At 43.2% G+C, this 25,256-nt stretch overlaps 1 protein-coding gene across 8 annotated transcripts in view; it reads left to right on the top strand.

Moving 5' to 3' along the window:
- ANKS1A (ankyrin repeat and sterile alpha motif domain containing 1A) overlaps positions 1 to 25,256 on the top strand; it is a 186,001-nt gene that overhangs the window by 58,786 nt on the left and 101,959 nt on the right. For 5 of the 8 annotated variants that reach the window (XM_061196362.1, XM_061196356.1, XM_061196355.1 and 2 more), the window contains exons 2-7: positions 12,266 to 12,346; positions 14,137 to 14,293; positions 16,192 to 16,254; positions 23,654 to 23,950; positions 24,728 to 24,803; positions 25,088 to 25,189. In XM_061196362.1, the coding sequence (XP_061052345.1) occupies positions 12,266 to 12,346; positions 14,137 to 14,293; positions 16,192 to 16,254; positions 23,654 to 23,950; positions 24,728 to 24,803; positions 25,088 to 25,189 (776 nt within the window). The remainder of the gene's footprint in view (positions 1 to 12,265; positions 12,347 to 14,136; positions 14,294 to 16,191; positions 16,255 to 23,653; positions 23,951 to 24,727; positions 24,804 to 25,087; positions 25,190 to 25,256) is intronic. The other 3 variants (XM_061196358.1, XM_061196357.1, XM_061196363.1) reach the window with 1 other exon arrangement.

The following is a 25,256-nucleotide window of genomic DNA, read 5'->3' as shown; positions in this document are numbered from 1 at the left end:
CAACATTCAGAATACTATTTTTGTTGTGATGCTTGGGACATTTAGGAAATATATGTGGTGTGTATTGGACCTAGAATCTGATAATAAATTTCATTTGAGATGTACATCACTTTTGCATTATTAATTTCTATCTTGAAATTTTGTTATTTTAATTTCCTTGAAACAACAAAACAATCATCTTTAAATACTGTAAGATTAAATGAATTCGGTCAGCTTGTGGCTTTCATTATAATGTTGATGCTTTCAGTAGTTACCTTCAGTAACAAGGTTTGTCAGCTAATTGGATTTCTGGAAATGTTAATAGGAGTCTTTTGGTTAACTACCTCTATTCATTTCCCTCTGGGACCCGGTTCCTACCTAGAATATAGTGCCTCTCTTTCAAGACTCTTTATTGGTTTCCTATAACCCCTGGAGAGAAAAAAATGAGTAAGACAGAGTGAATGAGGGGCGGGGAATGTGAAGCAGGGCGGAAATGAAAGTGTATGAGCTGTGGGAAATTCATCTTATTCAGGAATGAGAAAAACAGCTGAGAGAGTGGTTTTCAAGAAGTTGTATATAGCACAGTGTTAAGATTTTGGAGTTAAACTAGTGTCACCCGTTCCAGCTCTGTGACTCTGGTTAAGTTATTCATCGCCATACTTGTCAGTTTCCTAGGGTTCCCTTATAGGGTTCTGGTGAGAAGTAAACAGTAAGTTGTTTAATCCACTTAAAGTATACTTGGCTCATAGCAAACATTTAATATTGGCTGTTATTTCCAGGCCTTTTAGACTCAAAATTCCAAGAAAAGGGTCTCAAAGTCTGGATGGAGTAAAGTGACCATATAATTTATTGTCCAGGCCAGGATCCTGTTAATAATTATGCTGGGACAACAGAGATAAGCCAGGATTTATGGTTTCCCTAAGTTGGAGGAATCTTTGCCCCCAAATGTGACTGATTAAGGCATCTTGCCTTCCTACCCAGCTCAGTTAAGCCTGTGGACTTTGACAAGCCAAGGAGCAAATCATTCTTAAAAGCTTTTCTGCACGCGTGCGCGCGCACACACACACACACACACACTCTCTCTCTCTCTCTCTCTCTCTCTCTCTGTCATATACTCATTAAACAATAGAAGAAACCTTGCTTTTTCTTTCTAGGTAACATGTTACCTTAGAATGTGAATCTGCACATATATTTAGACAAATCTGTACAGTATTTTTTACTCAAAAAATAACTTGACAGGATATTTGAGTTCTTAGAAATAGTTTCCATAATCTAAAAAAGTAATTTACCATAGCCGTCTTTAAATAGCTAGGCCCCCTCATGCTTTTATGTGTATATTTCTCTTACCTGTGTAGATTTCTCACACCTTTATGTGTAGATTTCTCTTACTGCATGTGCCGGGTGCAGTGCTTTCTTGACAGTGAGGATACGGTGGTAAACATAACATATTCCGATCTGCCCAGAAGTTGCTTGTGGTCTAGTGAGAAAGGCAATCAAATAATGACAAATACAGAGCTCTGAACTGAGATCATTGTCATCAAGGCAAAGTACAAGGAGCTCTACAAGTAGCTCATGAAGAGCCCTGCCTGGCCTGGGGAGGAAAGGAAAGAGTTCCCTGAGGAGGAGAGCTTTGCTCAACACTGAAGGGGAGTTGAAGAGGCAGGATGGACTGGGGGGTTGGGGAGGAGGCAGGAGGGAGCCTGACCTTCTAGGAAAGAAGAGCCTGCATGAGGAGTGCAGAAAACTAGGAAGTGTTTGCTCTTAAAAGATCACCTTGGCTGCAGTGTGATCACACACCCTTCCCCCTGGTTGCAGAGCACTTTCATCCCTTTTTCTTGAGAACGGATGCCATTCATCCGAGCGGTCACCCGTGTTCCCTTAGCGTTTGCACAGTTCTCTTATAGCACGAATCACACTGCATTATAATTTTTTGCTTCTATGCCTCTGAGGTTCTTTAGGGCAGTGGCTTGGTCTTATTTATTATAAGGAACCTAGAATAGCACAGTGGCTTTTCCCCTCCTTCCCCCTCCCCACAAATATTGGAGTATTTACTCTGTGCCCTGTACTGTGTGCTTGCTGTTTGGGAAGGTGGTACAAGACGGGCACGGTCCCTGCTATCATGGAGCATGCGGTGTGACAGGAGTCAGAATTTTGAACTCGGGAGACCATTTTCATGCAGTTCAGCACTTCTGTGACTTTTCCTGCTGTTGCGGAACAGAAAGAGTGAATGCTGGAGTGTTAAGAAGCCAGGCTAAGGTAAATTGAATCAAATAAAAGATAAGGGCCCCCAAAGTAATAGTGTAAACGGTGAGGGAAATATGGCTTGTAAAAGTGTGATTATACATTATTGCTCATGACTGCATCGCAGTAAGAGCAGAGCACTCCCGCGGTGGTATCATGTCTCAGGTTGTCACATCCATGTCCATGTTGAGACTGTGCTCCCTCCTGCCACCATTCCCATCCCCACTTCCCCTTACCGGTGTTGATAGGGAGGCAGTGATTGAAAATAGCAGTTACTGGCATGAATGTACAAGGTTTCTAACAGTCCCTGCTCTCCAGGAACTTGCTGGTTTGTGTGTATGTGGGGGGGGCGGGGGGGTGGGTATTGTGTGTGCACAGATTACTGACTAGAAACAGAAGACCCTTGTTCTTGGCAGGAGAGGGGAAAGCTCCTTGCTGGCTTTGTGGAAAGAGGGGGCCATCCTTCCGAGTTTTTTGTGTGAGTTGTGTCACCTGTGAGGTTAAAATGGGGCGTTGCCTTTCCACTGTGTGTCTCTCTCATAAGGGAATAAACCCTTCAAAGTCACTGCCTTTCGTCACATGTTTGAAACACAAAACGCATGGCCACAAAAGCCAAGGTGACCAGAAATGTACATTTCATAGTTGACAAGGACTTGTCTAGCCTGATGTGTTGTGTCAGAATCGTTTCTGCACCATCCTTACCAGGGGGCATTTGTACACACCTGAGTTCTTTTCTGGGAAAGCAGCCACTTCTAGCTCTTAGCTCTGAGCTTCAGGTGTTTCCTCCATGTTTCTGATTATTATGCTTATGTTGCTATTTCTTGATTTAAAAATTTTACACATCCTCTATCAGTCTTTGTTATGGAAGAGCAGGGTTTAGCTTTCTTGCACTCTCTCGGTCCACTGCCTCCCCCTTCATCCTTCAGATGTATCACAATTTTTAGTTACATCAGTATCCAATGTTTATGTTTATATTATTATGGCTATTAGTATTATTCACCTGCTGAACCAATTAATATACTCCAATCCTTTTTTTTTTTTTTCTCGTTCTGCCTCTCTTGTTGGTTTTCTGAGTTTCCTATGTCCAGCTCACTCTTAATCCCCAAACTAAAACCATACTTTTAAAATCCCTAAATATTCTTTTCCACATTCCAGGCAGACCCATCAGTTGATCTTGTCAGTTTTATTTTCTCCCACAGATGCCAAAGCCCTGCATCCTCCAGCGATGGTTGGGTATTTCTGAGGCTTGCTGCACACTTGATTCCCTTTGCCTTTTTTTGTCCCGTTTCCTGGATGCCTGTCTTCCTCTTTCTTGGTTTGCTCATTTATTTGGTAGAGCACATCCTCCAGTCACTTCCTGATAAAAGGGTGTGTGGGAGGTAAAATTTAAGACTCTGCATGTCTAAAAATATCTTTATTCTCTGTTTATACTTGACTGATTCTTTGTCTGCTATAGAATTCAAGGTTGGAAATCATTTCACCTTCGAATTTTGAAAGCATTGCTCCTTTGTCTTATGGCTTACAGAAACGAAAGCCATAAGACTTTTTGAAAGTCTTGAAATTATTGAAAATTCTGATGCCAGTCAGTCCTTTGTATGCCAACTGTTTTTCCTTTGTGGAGACTGTATTCTCTTTATCCCATGTATTCTGAAATTTCACAGTGTGCCTTGGGATGGGTCTTTTAAAAAATTATTTATTGTACTAAGTATAAGATGGACTCTTTGAACTGGAAGTTCATATCCTTCAGTTCTAGGAAAATTTAAGTTATTTCTCTGATAATTTTCTCCTCTCCTCTTTCTTTCTCTGGAACTCTTGGTCCTCTAATTTTCTTATCTTTTCTCTGGAATTTCCTATCTCTTTTTTGGTTCCACTTTCTGAAGGATTTACTGAGCTTTATCATCTAGCTCTTTATTTATATTTATATTTCTACTATAATTTTTTTAAAAAACTTATTTTATTTATTTATTTTTGGCTGCGTTGGGTCTTTGTTGCTGTGCGCGGGCTTTCTCTAGTTGCAGCGAGCGGGGGCTACTCTTCATTGCGGTGCGCGGGCTTCTCATTGCGGTGGCTTCTCTTGTTGCAGAGCACGGGCTCTAGGCGTGTGGGCTTCAGTAGTTGTGGCACGCGGGCTTCAGTAGTTGTGGCACATGGGCTCAGCAGTTGTGGCTCGCAGGCTCTAGAGTGCAGGCTTAGTAGTTGTGGCTCATGGGCTTAGTTGCTCCACGGCATGTGGGATCTTCCCGGACCAGGGCTCGAACCTGTGTCCCCTGCATTGGCAGGCGGATTCTTAACCACTGTGCCACCAGGGAAGTCCCACTACTATAATTTTTTAATTTCCAAAAGCTTTACACTGATTGTTCCAATTTTTTCTAATCCAGTTCTTGTGTGATAATAAGCTTTTTTGGTTGAGGTTTTATTTGGTTCCTTAGAGTCCCTTTATTCTGTTTGTTTTGTGCTCTCTCTTTTCATGTTGAACGCTCTCCTCAAATGTATGGTGATCCTTGGTTGTCATTTTAATTTAAAAGTGAGACACCAAAAAAGCCGATTGGATGGTCTATATAGAGGTGGGATGAACTTGTCAGGGATAGGTTTTATATGCTCTATGTAGGGTGTTTGGGCAGGAATCCACCTGCTTTGTTGGGGAATCCCTGAAAGTCAGCATCTATTGAACCTTTCTGTGGAGTCATTTGGTTTCTACAGGAAAAAATCTTCTAACCTTCTGTTTGCAAGTGGAGGGTAGGGCTCTTAGCATGTTGGGAGCCAAGTGCGTGAGCAGGTCTGGAACCTCGTCCTTCAGGATGTAAACTTCCTTTTAGGGCCTCTGTTTTCGGTACAGTGCCTCTTCCTAACTTCTGCTGTTCCTAAAGTCCCTGGGTTTACAGCCCACCTGGTTCAGTTTCTTCGCAAAATAAATCCACCTTCTCCTGCCTGGGTGCAGGGGTAATAGTCTACTGGCTGCCCTGGATGTGACTGGGGACCTGGTGGGCTAATGCTGCTGCATACAGAATTTGTATCAAGTCCTCGTTTTCAGCCCCTCCTCATCTCTGGTCTCCTGTGCCACCAGGTACTTCTAATCACTGACCCTTCCCAGGGTGCTTGTGTGAATTGGCATCCCCTTCTCTGGATGCAGGGATTCACTTTCTCAGCTTTGCTAATTTATCTACTTTTCATCTTCCAAAAATGTTGACATTTTATGTTCACTGTTATCCTTCTCGTATTCTTTTTTTGTTTGTTTTTACTCTCATTTTAGTGGGTTTCAGGATTGAGCAGAAATAAAAATACATGTTCAGTTTTTCCCAGTCAACTAGAATTCCTTTGGCACTGTTTTGGGGGTTTCTTGTCTGATCATTTCATGTCTGTAAGTTGTGTCTTTCTCCAAAGATCACAAGCTTCTTTGACAATGGGAATGGTTTCCTAGACTCCTTATTATCTCTCCTTTTACCCTCAACAGTTAATTATGTAGAAAGCATTTTAGTAAGGATGTGTCAAATTCATTTGAGTAAGGTGAAGTCTTTTTAAAATTAGACTGACTTTGGACAATGTTTCCTTCTGTTGGAAAACTGCCAGTCCTTCCTGAGGTTCAGAGATAAATCTGCCTTTGCAAGGATAACTAAAAGGATAACTAAAAGAGGAAAACAGAGAAGGCCTTTGGCAGAAAAAGGCTGATGAGACAAACTCCTGTTTAGACCTTGATGATTTAATGAAGACTTGATGGAGAGCTGCCCAGAACCTCTCTTCCCCCTCAAGTTTGTTGCCGTTGCTCCCTCTTCACAGAGTCAGTGATGGAGCAGGCCCTTTTCCGACTTGGTGTTCTGAGAGTCTTTGACTTTCTGAGAACTAATGCAGGAGGAGACCCACAGAGCTCCAAGTTTTTTTTTTGTTTTTTTTAAAATAAATTTATTTATTTATATTTGGCTGCATTGGGTTTTTGTTGCTGCTCGCGGGCTTTCTCTAGTTGCGGCGAGTGGGGGCTACTCTTTGCGGTGCGCGGGCTTCTCATTGTGGTGCGCGGGCTTCTCATTGCAGTGGCCTCTCTTGTTGCGGAGCACGGGCTCTAGGCATGTGGGCTTCAGTAGTTGTGGCTCGCGGGCTCAGTAGTTGTGGCTCACGGGCTCTAGAGCACAGGCTCAGTAGTTGTGGTGCACGGGCTTAGTTGCTCCGTGGCATGTGGGATCTTCCCGGACCAGGGCTCAAATCCTGCACTGGCAGGCGGATTCTTAACCACTGAGCCACCAGGGAAGTCCCTCCAAGTTGTTGTGTCTCAACAGTTAAGGTCAAGAGCCTGAATAAACTAGAAGGAATACGCATTAGAAGTCAGACGTGGGATTTTGTTTCAGTTCCACGTGAATTAGCTATATGGCAATCAGTAAGTCATTTGGACTTCAATTTTCTTACCTGTAAGATGGAAATAGCAACATGTACTCCCTACTTTATAATATCATTGTAAGGGCAACATACATGTTTGTCAACATTTGAGCATATTGTCATTTTAAACTAACCATGTAACCATGGTGTTCCAGACCCTCATCTGCCTACTGACTGGACATCTACACATGGGAGTCCAAATTCATTTCAGCCTCAACTAATCCAAAACAAAACTCCCGGTGCCTCCTCCCCTCCCCTGCCTCATACTGCCACAATCCCAAAACAAAGCAACACTGGTTTTCCTCCTCAAATTATTCTCTCATTAGCCACTGAATTGTTCACACACACCCGCCCCCCCCCACCCCCAATTTGGTCACCAGATCCTGTCTTTTCTATTGAATCTGTCCTTTTTTCTCAGCGCTCCTTACCACTGCCTTTGTTCTGGTCCTTATTTCATGCCTGAATTGCTAACTTCTAGCTGGGCTCCCTGGATCTAGTCACACACTTCTTCCAGTCTATCATCTATACAAATGCTTAGCATAATGATTTTTTTTCAAATTCTGAAATATTTAAAACCATCAACAGTATGGTGAATAACAAATTCACTAAGTTCCCACTTCCCAGCTGTCAACAGAAGGATTTTTGTAAAACTTACATCTGATCATTCCCTGCTTGAAACTTTCAGTGGCGCACAGGACCCTTCATGACCTGGCTCTGCCTGCGTCTCCATCCTCGCATTCACCATCATGCTCCAGCCACTCACAAGTACTTGCACTTGCCCCAGTTTGCTGGGACTACTCAGGAGACCTTGAACTGGGGCGTTTCCTCCTTGTTTCTCCTGCCTGGCTGATTCCATCTAAGCTTTAAAGGCTCAGCTTAAGTGTCTCGTCTTTTGCAAAGCCTCCCTTATTCCCATTTCCCCGTGAGCCATGCTTTGCGTACTTCCCAGAATTCACGCACTGTGTCGTCATTTGTTTACTTGTCTGACTTCCCCACTCTCCTCAAGGGTGGAGACTATAACACTCTGGCGTATGGAAGATAGTGCCTAAACATTTATTCAGTTGAACTGGATTGGACACTCTGCCAGCCCATTGAGATGCCATTACTTGTCTGTGTGAAGTAAGCAGTTAGGTAACTGGACAACATGAAGCAAGCTTGCTGACAGCTAAGAGCCACTGTAGGATATCGTTTAGTCCTGATCCCACAGAGTAGTCACAGACGAAAGTGGACTGGCCACTTTGGTTCCAACTTATGGTTCTTCTGTCTCTGTGTTTTATGTAAAGATATCTCAGATGCAGTATGCTTACTTGTCCCATCAAGAGGTTGTTGCCATTTTTAATGGATAGAGAGTAGCAGGTTCGTTACACTACACAGAGATCGTGTCACACTGGGGTCGCAGGTTAGGAAAAACCGAATGTTAGAAGTTGCAAACTGGTGGCCCTGGGCAGTTCCTTGCACAGTGCTGTGCTCTTGGAAACATGAAGGATTCCCTTAAAGGGCTTAAAATATATAGTATGGAAGCGCAGCATAAAGAATTCAGTGTGGTCCAAGGTCAAATGTAATCAGTGCTGTGGTGATGGTGCACTAAATGTTTAGGGATCTCCTGTACCTTTTTTTTTTTTTTTTTCCTGGTGCTCTGTGCTCTGCTTTTGTTTGTCAGTGATCAGCCCTTTGGTACTTACTGCTTTAGAGAAACCTAATAGGACAGCTGTGATAGGGAGGAAGGCCTAGATTGTAAATAGCTCTTTTCTTGGGCTGCCAAAAAGGAAGAAACTTGGGTGGAGGGGGATGTTACTACCATCCTGTCTGAAGCTAAGATTCCAAGCAGAGAGATGACAGTTCTCCATCTTCATTTAGGTTTTATTTAATATATTCCCCATTCCCCCGAATTTTTCCACATGGGCATTGAGAAGAAATGCTAGTTAGAGAAAAAGGAGGGGAAAAGGCCTTACCCAGTTGGGAAAGTTGCAGCTTTATGCAGGAAAGTGCTTATCTTTCTGCCTTGTCTTTTCGAATTGTTTTGAGGTAGTTTTAGTGCTGGTATGGGATATCCAAACTTAATCACCTCTAAACCGGAGACATGGAAGTAAAAGTTAGAAAATGACAGAGGGCTTGCTCTGTTCTGCCTTTTTGTTAAAAGCAAGGGCAGTTTAAACCTCAGTTTTAAGGTTACTTTGGGACCTGGATTGAGATGGTTGAAGAGGTAGCAGATTCCTAATGCAGTACTAGGAGCTGACAGACCTGAGCTCCCAGCTGCTTTAACCGGTGTTACTATTCCCTTTTCCCCAACTCCTCTTGTTTATTCCAGTCATCTTGCTATTGTGTGCGACCTTGTATGACTGCATCTTCACTTCATCTTGTCATCCGGTTAGATCACAAAGTCCCTGTTTGGCCAAAGGCCAAGAGCACCATAAATGGGAGTTTTGGATCTGCCACTGATTTGGCTTGTAATTTGGGGCAAATAATTTGTTTTTGGATTTTAGTGTCACCTAGTTTATAATAGAATGATGATTTTTTGTCTTGTGGGGCAATTTGAAACTAAGTATGAAAATTGTACCTCTTAGATTTTCCAGATCTGTTTCACTTTCCATCGTTCTATTCATTGTCGGACACAGGTATATCATTTTTGGTTTAGGAAATGAGGTATAAATGTGACAAAGAGATCATTGCTTTTAACTCTTTGTTTGGAAGGTGCTATAGGAATCCAAGCTTAATGGAGGATGGGGACACCAGGAAGAAACTCAAGCTCCTGACCTTGTCACCAGCTTCCTTAATTGACAAGGAACGAATAATGTAGCTGTCAGAGTACACATGTCCTCTCTTTTCACTTAAAATTTATCTTAAGCTTTTAAGCCAAATACCTACATGCTTATTAAAGTGACCCATGTCACACATATACAACCATTTATTATTAACATTTCATGTTTTTCTCTTCTTTTCCCTGTACATAGGTTCCTTCCCCTCTTTAAAAAAAATATTCTAAAAAGACTACTACATGAATGTATTCACACTGTGTTTTACATAGTGTGGTAGAATACAGAGCAGAACGTGAAAGTCCCCCTTCACCACTCTGTGGTGCCCCCGCGACAACATGCTTCCTTCCCCAGAGGGAACCACCGTCAACACTGGATGAGCATGCTTCCCATCGCCATCCAAGGGGGGTATGTGTGTGCGTGTGCGTGTGTGTGTGTGCATGTGTGTACTTATAAAATGAGGGCTCATCTTTTGAATATTATACAATGACTTCTTTTTTTCACTTTGCTGTAACACAGCATATCTTATAAAATCTTTCCACGTCAGGACACATAAGTCCAACTTGTTTTCTTTTCTTTCCTTTGTTGTTGTTGTTAACTGTTATGTAATAATTCATTTTATTGGGGTACCTGGTATTTAACTCCCTACCTATAGGTGGACGTTAAGTTTGTAGTTCTTACTCTTACAGTGGATCAGTCCTGAACAAGGATGTGTCTTTGTGCGCATGTACAAGCATTTCTGTTGGATAGCTGCCTGGAAGTGGAAATGCTGGCCCAGAGTGAATGCCTATTTTTGGTTTTGGTGAGTGCTGCTAAATTGTCTTCCCAGAGGAATTCACCAATTTAAACTCATACCAGTGGTATTTAAGAGTGTTTGTTTCCCTGATCTTTACAAGCGTTTTATAGTGTCATTATTTTCATTTTTGTCAGTCTGATAGGTGAAAAGTGGTATGTGATTATTTTAATTGGCATTCTTCTAGGTTGTGTTTCTGTAGATCTAGCCTTGTCTGATTTCTGCCTTTTAGGAATCCCTCAACATTGCCAGTTACTTGATAACATTTTTTCTCATTTTCTTAGGCTGAATCTCTCTATCTATTTTATGTCCATCAATTATCTGTGGTGTAGGGTGGGAATCGTTTCACTTCATACAACTTTAGACAGGAGATGGGGTAAACTTGTGCACTCAATCCACAATCCTGATAAATGTCTCTCATATATATTTTTTCTCTTTCTTTTTTCTCCTTAGCATTATATTGTAATCTCTATTCTGTCTTATTACATAGCAATATAAATAGTATATAATATTCTATGTGTCTCCACCTTAGTTATCATAGTCATTTCTCTGTTGATGGACTTTTGGGCTATTTCTAAAATTTTATTGTTGTAAATAATGCTGCTTCCAACATCTGTGTATAAAGGCTCTGGGCCCAGATGGTTTTACTGGTGATTTTAATTTTAGTGCTCTATGTCAGTGATTCCTGAATATAGAAATGCGTAGATAGCTGCCCAGGTGATCTGTGATTTAAACCTAATACTGATATCACCCAATAACGATAGCACAAAAAGCAAAAACTTTAGACCAGCTTCCTTTATGAATGCAGATGTGAAAATGATAAGTAAAATACTCTCAAGTAGAAGTCACTGATATGGCCCTAATGGATAATGGCCAAATAAGGTTTATTCCAGGAATGAAAGAATGGCTCAATATTAAGAAAGCTATTGATAACATTTTAGTTGGTTCACTGTGAAAAACTATGATATTATCCATAGATGCAAAAATGTATTTAAATTAAACAGTATTTCTAATACATTTAAAAAGGAAAAAAGTAAGATACTTCCTTTACATGTTACAGAGTGTCTACCTCAGACTAACTGCCAATAACATTAGCAGGACAAAACAAAAAAATACTACTTAATAGTATTTTAGAAGCTCTGGCCAATGTAGTAAGGTATGAAACAGAAGTCAGAATTAAGGCTTTGAGGATTAAATGAGATGACATTTCAACCGTCTTAGTCTGGTATTTCTGATTCAAATAAGGCACTCAAATTGTAGATTCTGTTGTTATTCTTTTTATTACCAATAAGACATATTCACAAAGGAAAGACAGAATTGTCCCTTGCATCTTAACACATGTATCTTGGTGCTTTTATGAATGTGGGTTCTTTGATCTTGGTCCTTGTGGTTGAATGATCCTGATTATCTGGTCTAGAGTTTCTCTCAAGCCTTCAGTCACCTGGAGTAGAGGTGGGTACTCAGTACCTGTAACTGACTGAATGGTTTGGTTCAGTGATTTTTTTTAATTTTGGCTGTATTGGGTCTTCGTTGCGGTACACGGGCTTCTCATTGCGGTGGCTTCTCTTGTTGCAGAGCATGGGCTCTAGGCGTGCGGGCTTCGTAGTTGTGGCACGTGGGCTCAGTAGTTGTGGCTCGCAGGCTCTAGAGTGCAGGCTCAGCAGTTGTGGCACACGGGCTTACTTGCTCCGCAGCATGTGGGATCTTCCCGGACCAGGGATCGAACCGGTGTCCCCCGCATTGGCAGGCAGATTCTTAACCACTGCGCCACCAGGGAAGTCCCTGGTTTAGTGATATTTTTGATGACCTTTCAACGAGCTGTTCTTACAGTCCTGACAGTACTCAGAGACACGAGTCCCAGACTGAGTGAATAATAAAGTTACCAATGAGGAGAATGACACAGGAAAGCAAGCTCTGAAATGATGACACCGTTGTCTTGATACTTGACTCCTTGTTCAGCACCCCATTGTGTACTCTCAGTGCTGTGCATTTCTGTAGTAAATAGCTGCTTTCTTTTATCAGGAGTCATGTGGAAGTAATCTGTTTGGTTAAACACCACACAGAATCCTTTTCCAGGGAGCTAGCTGTCTCTAAATTTGGTTTGTGACTTCAGTCTTTTTTTTTCCCCCTATAGCATCTGGAGAGGGCCAAATGTGAACTGTGTTGACAGCACTGGGTATACACCTCTGCACCATGCTGCTTTGAATGGCCATAAGTAAGTATTAACGTGCTGCATTCCTGCCCCACTCTTCAGAACCCAGGCCTTCAGATTGTCTTTTTAAGTTTTTTCCTTCTGTAAAGGTGTACAAAGCAGGGATGCTGAAGAACAGAGAAAAACTAAATTTAGTCTGTCCAGAATTCTTGAGTCTCTCTTTAGTGTATAATATAAACGTCCTTCCCCACCCCACTCCCAAAATAACTTTAACCAAAGGTTAAGTTTTACCTTTCTTCTGCTTATTCTTTTCCCCTTTGAAATGGGGCAGTGCCTTACAATGATCTGAATACGAAGCTCAAGTGTGGGGCAGCCAGAACATAATGGTGCTGGATAATGTATTATGTAACCAGTCCCTTTATAAACTGAAAATAGATCGAGTGGTCATGAGAAACTTTCTTTCTGTTTACTTTATCTTTCTGCTTGCCACTCTTTCCTCATAAAGTTAGCCTTGTACACAACAAGAACCATTTTTAAGGGGAAAAATAAATAAATAATATGGCCTATTTAATTCCCTTGAGTATAGAGAGGTTATCAGGAATTTGTGATTTGTGTGGGGTTTGTCTGGGAAGTTTTCTGGAGAAGGTGTGCTTTGGCGAGGGGGTGGGTGGTGGTTTGAGAGAAGGCACAGGTTTCAGTGGTTTGGCAGCTTGAAGAGGGCGCTGCCCTTCAAGTGAGGGAGAATGGTAAGGCTCAGAGCAGGAGCAGGCTGAGTGGTGGAGTACAGTATGTAGATTTGCCAGGAAGAATGAAAAACAGAGTGTAACGGAAGACAGGGCATCGGGGAGAGTTTGAGGCATAATGCTAAAGGAGATAAGCAGTAGAAGTTTAGTTTTTATGAGGAAGGATTATTGGGACCATTTAGATTTTTCTGAGCGAGAACAGGGCCCTACCACCTCATGGTATTCTGTCTCACTTTTGCAATATTTGGCCCAGCCTAATTGATACTGATGTGCCAGAAAGAAGCAATGACTGCTTCCTTCTACATTAAACTTTTCTAAGATATATGGAATGTGATCATTTCCTGTAATGTGGTCTTTTCTATAACCATCTTAGACAAAGCTAACAGAAAATCTGTAGAGACTCCCTCCACCTTAAATGGTGGGGTAACCTGAATTAAAGTGAATCTCGGACTTAAATGACTGTAGCTTGTTAGCCAAGTTCATCTCCAGATGCTGTTTTTATTTACAGTGGAGATTTTCTTTGACCTCATGTGCGTGGGGATAGTTATACATTTATATCTACTTAATTAGTGGTGTCACCAAGAAGGAAGCCAAGTCCTTCTTTCTGGATGTATCAAGTGATACCATATGCATCTGGCTTATGTTTGCAACCACTTTAATTCTGCTCTGCCTGTCCGCTTCCAGCTCCCACATCACTAAATGCTCTGAATAATGTGGTGAATAATGATATTTGTTTTGCATGACTGCTTTTATGTAAATTCTATCCCTGAATGCTGTTTCAACATCACAAACAAGGAAACATTGCAAGGTTTAGACAAGGGGACCAGACGTTTTCAAAATAATGGAAAATAGATGGATTATGTAGAAAGCCCAGATACACCGGGAGGTGATGAGTCAGTGTAGTGTGCCTCAAGATGGCTCAGCTGCTGTCAACAGCTGTACAAGTAGCTCATGGAATAAAAGGAAGAGCTGGGCGGTGAGCTCAGGTAGAGATGGGAAGCCAGATGAGATAATCTCTGTGAAAGGGCTTTGTGCCAAACAGATGTGCAGAACTGTTAGTACGAAAGACTTGTGGGTTCTGCAAACTCATGATGGATTTTTGCCTTCTAGGGATGTGGTCGAGGTTCTTCTGAGGAACGACGCACTGACCAACGTGGCTGATTCTAAAGGCTGTTACCCTCTGCACTTGGCAGCCTGGAAAGGAGATGCCCAGATAGTGCGGTTGCTCATCCATCAAGGGCCCTCACACACCAAAGTCAATGAACAGGTTGGAGGGAAGGGAAGCTTTCTGCACTCAGCTACAGCCAGACCTTGGCGGCCCCATCACCGTCTCAGTCCCGTAGCTCAGATCTCAGGGAACCAGCTCTTCCCTGGCCTAAGGGTGATTCCCCTCTTCCCAGCGCTACTCCTTCTAGTGCGTCAGGGAAACCTTGTACCATGAAGGGTGCATTTCATATGCATTTGAATCATGCAGATTTGGAATAGTACTGTAACAAAGTTATAAATACTCACCTCACGTGCAAAACTGGAAATAATGCAAATCCTGCAGAATTGCCCAGAGTTCATTTCAAACTCGTGGGCTTTTGCCATCAACGTGGCAGTGCAGCTTTAGCTGGTAAACAGAAATACTCCCAGCATGTGTTGGTACTATGTGAGCCATGCCGTTGTTTTACGTGCATCAGAACTTGCAGAAGTGGTGGTACGAGTGCTAGTGCTGAAAAATGAACTCACAAAGACACGTGAGTGGAGGTCTGAGGTGATTCAGCAGAATGAAGATCATTTCCATGGTGTCCTCTAATGTTCATTTACGACTGACCATGCTTTGACAAAGCAGAGAGAATTCTTAAAAAATAAAAAAGGGAGCATTTGAGCAGAAACACCATACACTGGCCATGGATTCAGGTACTCTGAGACTGTACCTTCTCTTCTTTATATTTATTCCTTTGGGAAAGTTATATTTGAATTATGTAAGTTGTAGACAAACCTCTCATAAAATACACCTCCCTGTAGTTTGGATCTGAGATGGTGTCGACTTGCGAGGAGATGGGCCCTCTCTGAATGACAAGCCATTCTCCTGTTTCCCTCTCTGCTCTGAACCGAAGTAGATACTTTTCTTATTTGCTTGAAGGAGAGAGATGCTGCCCTTTCTCAATAAGCTTGGGACTGTTTTACTAGTGACTTTGCTTAGAGGAGATTGTTCAGTTGCCTGTAGGATTAGATCAGGGTTATTCCTCAAAAAAATAGGAAACCATTCTTGAAGTCCCCCTGTCAGCAAGACCATGCACATTCTCAGTGAGCTGTTAAGAGCACACTTTTGATTCAGAGAAGGGCAGCTTCACTGTGAGGGCTGAGAAAACTACAGCAGTGCTCCCAGCTCCCTCCATTTGGAGATTGTGTGTGTACAGCTGTTCATCAGCTTCCCTTTCCCCCTTCTGACTGTATTTTCTGGGTAGGTGAGCAACAGACATTCAAGATCATCAATGAGGATGTTTGTTTTATAACATTAGGAAGGAAAATTGTCTCTTTAGAATTGCCTCTTTAGAACCTAAATGCAATTTTACTCCTCCTGGCTAATGTGACAGTAATTTCTCTTATCTGGAGGAAATTTATAAAAGAGGTTTGCTTTTAACTAATATTCCTCAATGTGGAAAAATCTAGTCACCCATTAAAGTCCTTCTCGTTTAAGAAATTTTCAGCCACCATTTCTAATCCTGTCTTTGCTCACTTTTGCCTTGGAACACAGCTGCTTGGATTTTTGAGCCACTTGAGTATGCTAGCTTGTCCTGCTCACAGCCGCCTCCCGCCTGGAGTGTCCATTGATAAGTGGGACCCAGCCCAGTGCTTTGCGTATCTGGCAGGCAGGTGGGTGGGGCAGGGGCTGGGCACAACATCTGCAATAGCTCGAAAAACCTAATGCATCTAGGCAGTGGTTACAAGTACTTCACTGATTTATTAAAAACCATTAACGTTGCTTCAGTTGGAAGCTTGGATGAGAGGGGTGATGAGCGCTGTGCCCTGGAGGTTGTCTTCCCCATTAACTTCCTTTTGAGGCACCCAGAGGGCAGATCCAAGTTGTCTAGTGTTGGGCGCCCTTGGGGCTGTGCATTGCTTTGATATATTTCATCCATTTTATCATCACATTTTCTTTTCCTCTCCTTTTTATAGAATGCTCTTGAGATCAAAGAACTCAAAAAGTACGGCCCCTTTGACCCTTATATCAATGCCAAGGTGTGTACTTTTCGCTGCCAGGATTTCTCTGCATCATTTCTCCAAGCTGCACTTTCTCTTCGGTCCTCTCTGGCTTCCACTCTCATCCACTCAGGCTCTTCTTCATCATCCTGATGTTTGTCCGCTTCAGCCCATCTGCTTCTGGCTTGCCTGGGAACGGGAAAACAGAGCTTCAGTGGGTTTTGTTTTTGTTTTTAAAACCCATACCAATTCTGGAAAGGTTGGGTGCTTTTCCTGGAATGGCTGAAAAGCTTAGAAGTGGCAGAACTGGGGAAATAGAAGGGACCATATTATGGGCATAATTTACTATTGTGATTTCTAAAATCATTTAAATTCAAAAAAGAAAAATGCAATTAAAAGATTTACGTAAAGTGGCTTACTTTTTAATAAGCACAGAAAATGATTAAATTGTACTTCCTAGATTAATATTTTTTTTTAAGTTTGCTTTCAATATTTCTCTTGAGATGGAATCCGAACAATAGCTTGTGGTGGAGGTGTGGCAGCCGGGGCGTGGGTGACTCCATTTTACTCTTAAAAGCTGCTGGTGTGGCTCCCCTCTCTTTTCCTTGAGTTTGTGCCTGGGGCTTTGAAGCCTCAGTCCCTTCTCCCCAGCCATTAGCTTCTCTCTCTGCTTGGTCACTCTTGGCCCTTGGAACAGCTCAGAAATAGGAAATGAAGTTGCAGGGCCAAGCAGGGCACTTGCCTTGAGTCTCCCTCCCCCGTGAGGCTGGGATAAGTAACGGGCTGATGGGCCTAGTGATGAACGTCCAGCCTCGGGCCTCGGCCCTCCATTGCCTCTGGAGGCAAAGCTGGTGGGTTGGGTGATGGTGTTAGCCTGTCTCCTCTGCGCTCTCACCTGCTGTTTTTGACTCAAGGTTTCATTCAGATGAGGTTTGCTTTTTGGCAACAATCTGGAGTTTGGTTGAGTCACTGCATTATTCACATCAGCTACCTTTCACTTGGCTCTGAATACAGCAGCCGCTGGGAAGGGAAATGTAAGGTCCTTCTGCGCGTTTCCAAATGCAAGGCAGATATTTCATGTTTTTCTTTGAGAAATACTGATTTAGCAAATGAAGGTCCCTATGGGCTGGACCTCGGCAGGCTCTACGGGAGATTTCCTTCAGCTGTTGGGCCCTAATGGTGGAAAAGCAGTTTGATCTGGGGTGGTGGAACAAAGTAGTTTTAGTTTGCCCACACTTTCAATTCTGTCTTCTAATCTTCAAGATAGGAAGATAGGAAGATACTTTATCTTCTTTTTTTTTTTTTTGGAAATAGTGCAGCAGAGCGGAAAACCCTCACAGATCAAGTCAGACCCAAGTTTGAATTCTGTGCTGCCACTTACTGGTGTTGACTTGAACAAGTTACTTAATTTCTCTGAGCTTTAGTTTCCTCTTCTATAAAATGGGGTATACCATCTACCTGGCGGGATTATTTTGGAGTTCAAATAAGATCATGTACATGAAGTAAAAATATCTGGTTACTAGTAATATTTGAGGTCCTAATTTTAAAAAGTATGTACCATGTGGTTTCTGAAAGGGCGTTTTGGAATTTATTCTTTGTTACTAGTGGCTGAAGCTTAATGCAACATTGCTGTATTGGTCCATTCAGGGTTTTGTTTTTGGGGGAAGCACCTTGAAGTGATTGTTTCCCGACTTGGTGGTTAGTTTAGTTAGCTTATAAAGCTCTGATTAAAGGGTAAGACTTTTGTTCTTAAAAGCACATTTTCCTATCCCTTGATTTTGCACACATAAAAGAAACTTCGTCTAAATGGAATAAGAACTTCTCTCTTTGGAAATACAGTCTTCCCTCAGTATCCGAGAGGATATTGGTTCTAGGACCTCTGTGGATACTGTATTCAAGTCCCTTATATAAAATGGTGTAGTGTTTGCACATAACCTACTTCTATCCTCCCATACACCTTAAATCATCTCTAGATTACTTATAATACCTAATAATACAGTGTAATACGATAATACAATGTAAATGCTGTGTAAATAGTTGCCACTTGGTAAATTCAAGTTTTGCTTTTTGGAACTTTCTAGATTTTTCCCCCTGGAATATATATTTTTTTAAGCATTACCTTTTAAAATTATTTATTTATTTATTTATTTATTTTTGGCTGCATTGGGTCTTCGTTGCTGTGCGTGGGCTTTCTCTAGTTGTGGCGAGCGGGGGCTACTCTTTGTTGCGGCGCGCGGGCTTCTCATTGTGGTGGCTTCTCTTGTTGTGGAGCACGGGCTCTAGGCACACGCGCTTCAGTAGTTGTGGCACGTGGGCTCAGTAGTTGTGACTTGCGGGCTCTAGAGCGCAGGCTCAGTAGTTGTGGCGCATGGGCTTAGTTGCTCCGCGGCATGTGGGAGCTTCCCGGACCAGGGCTCGAACCTGTGTCCCCTGCATTGGCAGGCGGATTCTTAACCACTGCACCACCAGGGAAGTCCCTCTCCCAGAATATTTTTGATCCATGGTTGGTTGACTCATCAGATGCAGAACGTGTGGATTAGGAGGGCCAACTGTACTACCCTTTGCCTCCACCCCACCCACCACCTCCTCAAAGGCCAAGTGATGTAAACACCATTAAGGGATAAGGCTGTTTGGGTTGTGCTAAGAATGCAGACTCTTCTCAGGCTGATTCAATTCTAACCTCCCTAGGTTTTATCCTGGCTCAGTGGGTTTTCATTGACCTGGTGTGTCTAGGAATTGTTTTTGCTAAAATCCGTTTGTGTGCTAAGTCCTATCAAGCACCTGTAGAAATTAAGAAGTTGCAGATGCCTTTCCTGGGAGCAGAGATGGTTTTCATGAGCTTTTATCTTCCTCTTCACCATATGGACCTTTTCCTGTTTCAGCAAGTCAGCATAAACCAGTCCAAATGTACGTCATCCTTAGCTAAGGTGAAACTATTAAAATTGTTTACTTACCCCCTTTTAAAACAATTTTAACTTAGTCTGAATATCATAAGATGAGCAGTAGTCAAATTAGTTTTATGGTAGGTCTATTTCTCCAGACACTTAAAAGTAATCCACAGGGACTTCCCTGGTGGTGCAGTGGTTAAGAATCCGCCTGCCAATGCAGGGGACACGGGTTCGAGCCCCGGTCTGGGAAGATCCCACATGCTGCGGAGTAACTAAGCCCATGCACCACAACTACTGAGCCTGCGCTCTAGAGCCCGTGAGCCACAACTACTGAAGCCCGTGTGCCTAGAGCCCGTGCTCCACAACAAGAGAAGCCACCTCAGTGAGAAGCCCGCGCACCGCAAAGAAGAGTAGCCCCCGCTCGCCACAACTAGAGAAAAGCCTGCGCACAGCAACAAAGACCCAACGCAGCCAAAAATAAATAAATTTTAAAAAAAAGAAATCCATGTTCAATTTTCACCAATTGTCTCAATAATGTCCTTTAGAGCAATTTCTTTTTCTGGTCCAAGGATCATACATAATCTGGAACAGTTATCCTCAGCCTTTTCTAGTCGTTCATGACATTGACATTTTCGAAGAGCATAGGCCGTTTGTTTTGTAGACTGGCCCTCAGTTTGAGTTTGTCTGATAATTCCTCTTGATTTGGTTCAGGTTATACATTTTTGGCAGTAATGCCACAAGAGTGATGTTCATCCTTCCTTTTTAGTGCATCGCATCACCAGGCACATGATGTCAGTTTGTTTTGTTCTTGATGATGATGAATGATTGTTTGTTTAAGTCGGTGTCTGCTAGGCTGGTAACCTTTTTAATATTAGTTTTCCTGGGCTTTACCCTCTGAGGTGCTACCTTGGCAGACCTGGGATGGGGCTCAGTATTAGTTACCTTTAAGCTCCCTTGTAATTCCAAAACGAAGCTTGTTTAAGAAACACTGATCTAGGCTAACTTTCCACTAGAGCAGGATTCCTCTTTTCTCACCTAAAACGCAGGCCGTCTACCCCTTATTTTATTTGTTTGTTTGTTTGTTTCTCCTAGTAGCAAGCAGAATTACTCTTGGCAGCCTCTTTTTGGATTCCACTGATTTTTGGTTTCTTATGCTTGATTGATATCTATTTTCCCAAACCTTCCATCTGTTGGTCAAAGTTCTGCCTTCAGAGCTTTGCAGAGTAAGTCTGACTCCTCCTCCACATGAGGAACTTGGTTCTCATGCTTTTCCTGTGTCTTCTAAATCTTTGTAGACCCACTTTGTCCTTTTGTTCCAATTTGGGTATATTTCTAGAGACTATACCATCGTTGCTCCAGAGAGCTGTAGCCCCGGTGTTCCTAACTTAGATATCTGTCAACAGTGGACAAGAGTGCAGTTGGGCTATAATCCAAGCACTGGGAGGTGATGGTTTTGAATAGTTCCCAGAGGAGGAAGGTCACGGGAATGTTTCTAGATGGTTTTCTGCTGTTTGTAGTTTATGTATGTGTGTGTATGTATATAAAACACATAAATAATGGATTTATACATTGAATGGGGTCTCCAGATATAAAGGGTATAGGGATTTTTTTTTTTTTTTTTTTAGAAGTAATGACCTAACAAGGAAAAAATGAAAGTCGGTCTCAAGATGAGCAGGAATGGGGAGTTTGTGCAAAGCCTTGGGAGAAAATTGGGGTATTTCATCTCAGTCCCCTTCCTTAGTCCAGATTCATAGTAGTATGATTCTGGGAACTCTTGGGGTGTTGTGAGCACCCATGGTGTGATTTGAAAGGTGTGAAAGAGAAGGATTCCAGGTGGTTGAGAGTCTGTACCCTCCCTGGAATCCCTCCCTTTCTTGTGGGTCCATAAATCCAAAACTTAGTGGCTTCTTGCCCTGAAAATTGTTAGGCTCCAAGGGGAAGTGGTAGTAAGAGCTCATTGTGATGGCCTGTGTTCAATAGTCGAGAGATGTGGTCACCACAGAAGTAAACTCAAGAGTATTGTAGTTACCAGACCATGTCTGGCAAGACTGAAACATAAATAAGATGCTTCCTACACTGTGAATATAAACTGCAGAGATGTGGTTAGGCCATTTTTAACATAGGCAGGCAGTTTGCCTGGTAGTGATCAAGACCATGCCTTTAGCGAGGCAGCTCTGTGGTAGCTGCTTTAGTTCTGGCAAAAACCCAGAGAAGACTTTTTTTTCCCCTGCTGGATAGTTTAGAGTTTTACAGTTCTTCAGGCCCTAATGACATACTTTTTACAGATTATTCTGGTTGTTGGGAGACAACTTGGATATAAAAGAGATAGCAGTGTCTACTTCAGAGTAAACGAGTTTTTTTGGACTGGAGTTTTTTTTTTTTTTTTTTTTAATTTATTTATTTATTTTTATTTTTGGCTGTGTTGGGTCTTCGTTTCTGTGCAAGGGCTTTCTCTAGTTGCGGCAAGTGGGGGCCACTCTTCATCATGGTGCGCGGGCCTCTCACTATCGCGGCCTCTCTTGTTGCGGAGCACAGGCTCCAGATGCGCAGGCTCACTAGTTGTGGCTCACGGGCCCAGTTACCCCGCGGCATGTGGGATCCTCCCAGACCAGGGCTCGAACCCGCATCCCCTGCATTGGCAGGCAGACTCTCAACCACTGCGCCACCAGGGAAGCCCTGGACTGGAGTTTTAATGAGAATAAGCTGACTTTCTTGGCCCTTGCTGTCATGCTAATCTTGAGATATAAAACCCTGAGAATCCTCTTAAACTTCTTTGGGTTGCAACTCTGCCCCAGGATCCCTCTACAGGAAGCTCCTGTGAGTTTTCATTGCTGTAGCTGTCTTTTCTTCTCCTGAGAAAGTGAGGTGACAGCTCTAAGTTTTTCATGCCATAGCTTAATAGGAAGTGGGCACATGGGTGGCCTGAAAGGTTTGTTTGGCACAGGGAGCCCCAAGGATTTACTTCCAGCCCAGCGTTTCTCCTGCCCTCCAGACTTTCAGGTTGACATGGAATTCGCCCCTTGGACCCAGCTGTATCACAGGAGGCCATTGCTAACTGGCTGTGTTCTGTGGCCAGAGAAGTCTGTCTGCACCTTCTCAGCAGCTGCTCTCCTGGAGCTGTGTTGGAGCTCAGTGCTGCTTCCTCTGTTTATCTGTGTGCATTTATCTTTGCATGTGGCTCCTGCTACCACCCTTTCTGTCCTTGTTTCATTAAAAAAAAATTTCTTTGCTATCATTCTGGCCTTTTGGGGCCTTGCGCCTAGTAGCCCTGGATCTTTCTGATACACTTGGTGTAGATGGAAAAAATGATGCAGTTAAATGCCAGATCAAAAGCAGATGGAATTGCATGCATGTTTTTGTAACTCCTAGTCTGTTACTTTTAATATCATTAATAGAATTAAAGCAATTGTGGAAACATTTAATCTTTACCTTTTGACCACTGAAAGGTGCATAATATTGACCTGAAGGACACAAGCCCTCAGAAGCTTTGTTTCCCCAAAGTGGCAGAAGCCTCCTGGATAAATTCAGGAATCTCAAAATCTTGTGGGAGAATTATTATTTTCATTAATGCTTCTAAAAATGGAGAGGTCATGGAAATTCCTCTATGCCTGCTCTAGTTATACATTGTCAGTAGTAGTAAAAGAAAGAGCATAATTGGAATGATTAACATTTTGCTTCTGATGGTTGATAAAGCACAAACTTCTCCTGCTTTATCTCAGGTTCTACCTTTAGTCTGAAACAAAATTGACATCAGAGGACCTGTGGGGTTGTGAATTTGAATTAATGGCAATGTTACAATCTTGAATATTTTGCACCTCTCACACGAAATATTCTGGTATCTGATTGTATCTTTCTTACCTAAGAAACCCTTCTTGGCACAGTTGTAGGTCCTGCATGCATTGGCTGGGGCAGGCTCCTGGAGCAGGCTCAGGGTGGCATCTGGGTCCCGTGTTACTCTGTGACTGAGCTCAGGTGCCTCAGTTCCCTGGCAGTGGCTGTTGGCTGATATGTTGAGAGTGATCTTGGGTGCTCTGCTCTGTAACTTTCATTGTTGGCCAATTGATTTGCATGCACGGAGCTACGCAGATGACAAACTCTTTCCAAAAAGCTTGTGTGCGAGGCAATGGATGGTCATCAGATCCAGAATCAGGACCACGGGGTTGGCCCAATAGAAATTGTAAAACCAGTTGAAGTTTAAATTGAGTCAATGGCAGTGATGTTACGGGCATCCATCTGTGCCGGGGCTTCTCCCCGCGGCCTGCTGTGTTCCCGAGGTGGCTCTCCTTGCCGTCTGGAGACACGTCTGCATTGGCACAGAGGAGACTACAAAGGCTGAGGAGCCGACTGCTCCCCTCTGGCAGTAACTGGGGCAGATGAGGCTGACTGGAGCCGTCGGGCTTGTTTGCGGGATTCTGACATAGTTCTATTAGTCCCCAAGTGTTGCTGCTATTTTTCTCATTTAAATTTCAATGGTTTTACGTGTGATTACCCCAGTTGTCTGCCAGTCTGCTGGTCACCTTTCTGACATCATCCGCCTGTTGACTCTTTAGAACAATGACAACGAGACGGCCCTGCACTGCGCAGCGCAGTATGGCCACACGGAGGTGGTGAAGGTCCTCTTAGAGGAGCTGACTGACCCCACCATGCGCAACAACAAGTTCGAGACGCCTCTGGACCTGGCTGCGCTCTACGGGAGGCTAGAGGTGGTGAAGATGCTCCTCAACGCACACCCCAACCTCCTGAGCTGCAACACTAAGAAGCACACCCCTCTGCACTTGGCAGCAAGGAATGGCCACAAAGCCGTGGTCCAAGTCCTCCTGGATGCCGGCATGGATAGCAATTACCAGGTAGTGGGGCGGACGTACCTCCCAGGCCCAAGGGACCTAGTCATTTTGGAAAAGGCACAAGCGCCATGCTGCTGGGCTGTGTTCCTATTTAGCACGGTTCACATCACATGTCAGATGCTTCCATTTGCTGACTCATTGTAATGTGAAACTTTAGAGACAAAGAAACTCCTCCAGTGAGTCTGTTATTTTTTGTTTCTTTTCAGGGGTAATACATGGTCATTATACCCTGAAAAGACATGCTTATGGACTCTCTCTTGAAATTAGAAAACTTTCATTATCTTCCTATACCTGTGTTCCCACTGCCACCATTAGCGCCTCCAAAGTCCCATCAACTTGATGTTGCCGATAGGAGACTTAGCATTTCCCTTTGTTGGTAGCTTTCTCCATTCAGATGAATGGCCATTCCTTAGGCTTTGCATCCACCAGACCACATTTGAAGTTAAGGTGTTTCCCCCCCTTGTACTTTTCTTCTCATCATTCCTTCCACCCAGGAAGGTGGGGTTTTGAGGAGTGTCACCAATAGGTGGTTCCAAGGATAACAGTGCAGTTATTCATGTGTGACCACCTGGTGGCACATCAAACACCCATGTATGGGCCACGATTGCGGTTTTGGAATCCAGACAAGAAAAGTGGGAAAGATAATGACAGAGGACTTTGTGTGGTTTATTTTATTTTCCTGTCCCTTCTTGTCTACGTCCCGTTTGTCGTGTGAAGCCACGCCAAACCTGGGTCCCTGTTCTGATGACATCCTGCTCTGCGCTCTCATTTGCTTTCCAGACGGAGAAGGGCAGTGCTTTGCATGAGGCTGCTTTGTTTGGCAAGACCGATGTGGTGCAAATCCTGCTGGCTGCAGGTGAGAGGTTGGCAGCGCTCTTGTCTACACAGCATGCCAGGGTTGGGATCATTTCCCCCAGGATCCCTGGAGGGGGATTTTTACTGGCTGCCTTTGAACCCAATATGTGTATGTCTCCACTGGTTGATTGCAAATGTACGAAGTTCTTGTATAGCTGGATAAAACATCTTTGGATGAAAATGTTGGTTGTGCTGCCAGGAGCATTAGGTATCCTGGAATTTGACCCTCTTTGAGGCTGGCTTGAAAATTCTCACTCCCCTGGTCCACCTGGTGTGCCTTTCTAGGAATTGACGTCAACATAAAAGATAACCGTGGACTGACTGCCTTAGACACTGTCCAGGAGCTGCCATCTCAGAAGAGCCAGCAGATAGCAGCACTGATCGAAGGTATGGGTCCATCTCCCTGCCGCAGGGACCAGGGGACACGCTGGCTGAACCAAGCCACTGGTATTTG

Source organism: Eubalaena glacialis, chromosome 7, assembly GCF_028564815.1.
Source record: "Eubalaena glacialis isolate mEubGla1 chromosome 7, mEubGla1.1.hap2.+ XY, whole genome shotgun sequence".
NCBI lineage: Eukaryota > Metazoa > Chordata > Mammalia > Artiodactyla > Balaenidae > Eubalaena > Eubalaena glacialis.
Note: the sequence above shows the minus strand (reverse complement) of the source record. Positions and strands in the feature narration are given on the sequence as shown.